General features: G+C 34.8%; 1 protein-coding gene across 1 annotated transcript; it reads right to left on the bottom strand.

Moving 5' to 3' along the window:
- Positions 1-2,358: 2,358 nt before the first annotated feature.
- LOC107609357 (serine/threonine-protein kinase SAPK2) lies at positions 2,359-5,508 on the bottom strand. The gene is made up of 9 exons (XM_016311301.3): positions 4,981-5,508; positions 4,785-4,859; positions 4,412-4,513; positions 4,230-4,283; positions 4,053-4,145; positions 3,883-3,975; positions 3,692-3,796; positions 3,482-3,580; positions 2,359-2,940 (listed from the first exon to the last, which is right to left on the bottom strand). The coding sequence occupies exons 1-9, from the start codon at positions 5,098-5,100 to the stop codon at positions 2,650-2,652; spliced, it is 1,032 nt and encodes a 343-aa protein (XP_016166787.1). The 5' UTR covers positions 5,101-5,508; the 3' UTR covers positions 2,359-2,649.
- Between the last annotated feature and the right edge of the window lie 200 nt (positions 5,509-5,708).

Here is a 5,708-nt window from a genome sequence, read left to right as displayed (position 1 = left end):
CATATTTCCTTAAAATAGGGTCACGTAAGATTACAAGTTTGCTGGGAAGATGGAACATTTAAAAACAAGGTTCTTATAAGAAAACAGGACAGTGTGCGTACGCACAGGGGTGTGCGTGAGCATGTCCAGGAGGATTTTCAGAAAGTGTGCATGCGCCCAAGACTGTACGTATGCACAGAAAGTAAAATTTTCATTGTTGAGTGCACGCACAGATCGTTCGAATGCCCCCAATAGAACGCACTTCCTAGCGTGTGCATGCACACAAGGTTGTGCGTACGCACATCTCGCAAAATTTTGTTGGTTGTGTGTGCACACAGGGCTGTGCTAGCGCTCCCAACAGTAAGCCTTCCCCTGTGTGTGCGTGCACACGAGAGTGTGCATATGCACGTTTTCCAAAACACACGGGGTGTGCGTGGGCACAAGGCTGTGCGTACGCACAAGTTAAAACTCAGCCACTATCCAGAGCGCGCGCACAGTTGTGTGCGTGTGCACACATACCAGAAATTCCAAATTCTGCAACATCACAGAATTCAGATTTTTGCCCCAAACTTTCAACGATCATATCTCTCTCTACAAAATTCATATTTTTACAAAATTTTACCGATTTAAAGCTCTTCAAATTATCTTCAATTTGATATAAAATTTGTTGAGTTTCGGAGACTGTAGTTCAAGATATGATCTTTTGAAATTCATCAAAAATCCAATTTTACCAAAAACAACAAAGATCTCAACCTACCAAAATTTTCAACCAAAACCAAACCTAAACCACACCAACTTCAACTCACATCAGCTCTTACCATATGTTTCATATTTCACCACTCATATCATCAGATTCTCATACTCAATTATCCATGATTTCACACTAAACCCCATCTTATCCAACAAACTCATCAAAATTCATTCTATCACTATCAATCTTCAACATTAACCTCATTCCTTCTCAATATCAATAATCAACATTATTTAACAACATCAACAATATTACTCATCCAAATTCATCATACATCATACATCAACCACATTAAATCATCATACATCATGATTCAATAATTTCAACAACCAATTTAATCCAATCCTATCCTATGGGTCACTAGCCTAAGTTTTCACATTACAGTACATTTTAGATACAAGAAACCGAAACCATTCCTTGGCTGATTCCCCGCTCAACCCGGAACACTTCCAATATCACTATTTCACAAGCTCTCAAATATCCAACACCCTTCAACCAGATTTTTCAGCACCACAAGCCCACTCCAAGCTTACCAAGACCTCAATCAAGCTCCGACATTCATACATACATATCCTAATACACAAAACATACACCCACACATATCAACTCAATCACTAATGACAAAATCTTAAGTGCTTCACTTAGGGTTAAGGATCTTACCATACCCAAGGATCAAAGAGGCAAGATTGAGCTTCCCCTTCAAGCTAATTGGATCCTATAACATCAAAGAGTCTAAAATCTCAACACTTTAACCCAATAATTTCGAAATCAAAGCTGAAAAAATTGGAAGAGATTCATGACTTACCTCTTGAATAAAGTTGTGGGCTTTGTAGAGCTCGGCAACAAAGTCGCGTGACCGTAAACGGTGCGGCAATCAGAGCTCCGGATCAAAAGTTATCAAGGATTGAAGATTGAATGAGAGTTTGAGTTTGGGAATTGGGGCAGCAGCGTGAATTGCATGAAATGGGAGAGAGAAATAAGTTGAGTTCATTTAATTAAGTGAGTGGGTGGGGCCTACGGGCTCGGTTTGGATCCGGTTCATCCGGTTTGGCCTATTCAGTCGAATATTCGGCCAAATTTTTTAAAATTAGTGTCAAAAAATCTCGTTTTAATTTTCTCTATCATATTAAACCATAAAAATCACATTTTTTATTTTCTAGAATAAATTTTAATTTATAAATTAAGTCTTTATTAATTAATCGAGTTTTACACCAAACCCTTAAATTAACTCTTTATTTTAGTTCGTACTTTAATGTCTATTGTTACGATAATTATAATAGTTATGCAATATTAACAATATTTTTACGTATTATTAAAATTAAAATAATTTTTTTTATTTGATAATATTTTTGAATTTACAAATAAAACTAAAAAAATATAAATTAATTTTAATAATACTTTTAAATATTACAAAAATTATATAATCACCGCACTCATAAAACTCTGCCTTCTGGCTTTATTTGCTAGTTTTTCACAAAGTTCATGCGATGTTACATTTCAGGTAAAACAGTACTTGTATCTGGAAGTTTCTAAATTTTATCATATTCTCTCTCACGCACTACACATTAGTTTTGTTCCACCGACTCATATTCCTACACACAAAATGGGGAACCTGACACAACTTGTTCTACATCATAATATTCTCCTGCTTTATATATAAAGTTCATGTGATTTACATTTCATGGAAAACAGTACTTAGATGTGGAAGTTCCTAAAACTTGACCATGTTAACACTACTTGCGAATGAAAAGTTGAAAACCCTTTTGAAAGTCATAACTAAGAACCATACATACAAATGGAGCAACTCATCTTAACTTAAGAAACTTAACCAGCAAGGAAATTCAACACACCAAGCGAGAAAGAGGACACACTATTCAGAGCAAAACAAAAACTCATAGCTTCCTCATCTATATATACACTCAAAGAGGAGGGCACACAAATTCACCGCTTGTTTCTAAATCATCAAGATCTGCATCTGCGTCTGCATCCAATAGATCGTCGAGGTCCATGCTGCCTTCAGTGACATGGCTGTCACCAACCATGGGAACATTAGGAGGCTTTCTTGCCTCTTGTAGAATGGAAAGTACTTCCTCGACACTCTGCGATGGAACATTCACATCGCTGCTTAGACAGCTTCCACCTTCCATTAGCTCTAATGGCAAGTTCATTAAAAACCATGGATGGTTTTTTATTTCCGATATTGTTATTCTCTGCAAAATGCTCCCACAACATGCAAACCAAATATTCATAAAACCAATAATATGCATTGGTTAGAGAAAGTAAGAACTCTAGACTTACTTGAAAAAATAAATATGACCTTCATTCTATATTGATAAGTTGTCCTTACTTTTTTAGTATAAACATAAATCGATGTATCTAGATACATACAAATTGCATCACAATACACTAATTTATGTTATTCGGATCCTCTCAATTTTAGATTTCACTTTAGAGGATAAAGTGTGATCTTTCACCATTTATTTTATAGGTGGGATAAAAAAAATATAAAAAGAAAATTCAAAGATAAGAGATCACATTTTATCATCAACTGGAAATTCAAACTTTTGAGGATGCAAATTCTAATTTATGAATGTACTAGAGAATTTAAAAAACTTATCAATATGGAATGGAGAAAGTATGATGAGGAATTTAATAAGGCGTGCTGGGTTGTTAAGCAATTAAATTTTGTAGCGTATAAGAATGTCCAGGCAATGAAAACAATAATTATTTGTTAACCATCAAACCAAATACCTGTTCAGGATTCGCCACAAAGATTTTTGATAGAAGATCTCTACATTCCAAGGAAACTAATTCACAATCAGGGATTGTATACTGGACACCGACTATCCTCTGCAGAGAATATCCAATTGACACCCCATATCAGATAATATATAACAATACAATCAACCCTTATTTCTACACTTCATTTTGCTTGGTGATGAGTATGCAGTTATCACTTACCCCAATAGTTTTCTTGAAATTTCTAGGATCCGCAGGATCTTCAAAAGGATAAGTTCCAAATAACATCACATATAAGGTGACTCCACAAGACCAAACATCTGCAATCTATAATTTCCCTTGAAAATATTTAGTCAACAAACTAAAATAACAAATAAGATAGGCAACAACGAAAGGAAGAACTGGGTTTTCACCTTTCCATCATATTCTTTCCTTGTCAGGACCTCAGGTGCGATGTAAGCTGGAGTTCCTACTGTAGACTTCGGTTGTGAATGCAATACGGATGACTACATAGAAAAGACTTAAAACAAATTAATACAAAGGTGCCAACATTTAAAGCAATAGTTCTTGATAACCTCACTACCTTTGAATAACCAAAGTCACAAATTTTGACTCGCGGTGCAGTGCTTCCGTCTAGAAGTGTGTTTTCGAGTTTCAGATCTCTATGACAGATTTGCTGCATAAACATTCCTTCAATTAAAAATACATGTCCATTGCAAGGGTACATAATTCTTGCTAAAATATTGGTTTAGTTTTGTACCATCGAATGACAATAACTAACTCCTGATATCAATTGCTGAAAGAAAAATCTCGCCTGTTGAAAAATAACAAGACTCAAGGATTAAGAATGCTGAAATTTCTGTATGAACTATTATACATACAACTTTAACAGGATACATTCTAAATCAAACTATTCAAAGGACATCTCCATTTCTATGTTACCTCATCCTCGCAAAATTTACCGAAATTGCATATCCTCTCGAAGAGTTCTCCTCCAGCAGCATACTCCATTACTATAGCTAGATGTGTTGGAGTCAAAAGGACCTGCAAGTAGAGTCATCAAAGCACATAAAGAACTAGTCTGTGATTTATATGAAATTCATACAAGTAGAAGAGTCTAAAAGCAAAAATACCAGAGACAATTTTACAAGAACTAGAAGGCATAAGGCAAGTTATCCACTTAAATAATCAAATTCTTATTCATATCCAAATCATAGAAACAAGTTTTCCATTGCCAAGTTGCCAATCTGATTAATAGTTTAAATAAGATATACCCTTTACTCATTAGTAGTTTAGTACTAAAAGTTTCACTAACCTCTTTGAATCTAACAATATTGGGATGCTTTAGGGACCTGTGATTCATGATCTCCCTCTGGACATGCTCATCAATCTGCAGCGGCAACAACAGAGACTTATCAATTCCATGTTGAATAAAAATAATAACCCACACAACACACAAAAATATACCTATACCCCAATAAATAAATAAAAATAAAAAAGATGAATTAGACCTTGTAGCCTCTTTCAATGAACTTAACAGCAAAAAACTCATTAGTAAATTTGTCTCTCAACAACTTGGCGACAGCAAAGTTCCCAGTACCAATATCTTTGATAATCTCGTAGCGCTCCATGTCTTACCGGCAAACTACACAAAAGAAGAAGTGGTTTCTTATTTGCTAACAAAAAAGTGAAGGTTGGGGTTTTTATTTGTGAAACTTCTCAAAGAGTGTTGAAACTTCGCATAGACGCTAGCAATTTTGTTTTTATGTAGACTCCGACTCTCTTATGTACTCTCTTGCCTCTATTGTTGATAAAATAGAAAGAAAAGTGGCAAATAAGAGAAAAAGGAAAAGTGAAAATGAAGAGCCAGTTAGCATTGAGGAAATTTAGAGAGTGACGCGTGTGGAATTTTGCTGACATGAGGACAAGAAAGTACAGAGATAGATAATGCAAAGAACAGTTGGTAACAAAAGAGAGGTATAGCTTATAGGCACACAAGTGCTCATTTTGATATTTACATTGCAAGTTGCACCGATCTCAATTGCTTTAATTTAATTCTTTAAATTAAAATAAGTATACCTTGTTAGTTTTATGTTTATTTTTCGTCACTAGAACAGTAACGTCTTCAGTGAAATAGTTTATTCCTTGCCACAAATAAGTATAATTGCACCAATTTAATCTTTTTTTTTCTTTTTATAATCTAAACCAGAAAATGTATTCGTGGTTTCGTTAATGCTAT

Source organism: Arachis ipaensis, chromosome B7 (assembly GCF_059453495.1).
Source record: "Arachis ipaensis isolate K30076 ecotype BB chromosome B7, ASM5945349v1, whole genome shotgun sequence".
Lineage (NCBI taxonomy): Eukaryota > Viridiplantae > Streptophyta > Magnoliopsida > Fabales > Fabaceae > Arachis > Arachis ipaensis.
Note: the sequence above shows the minus strand (reverse complement) of the source record. Positions and strands in the feature narration are given on the sequence as shown.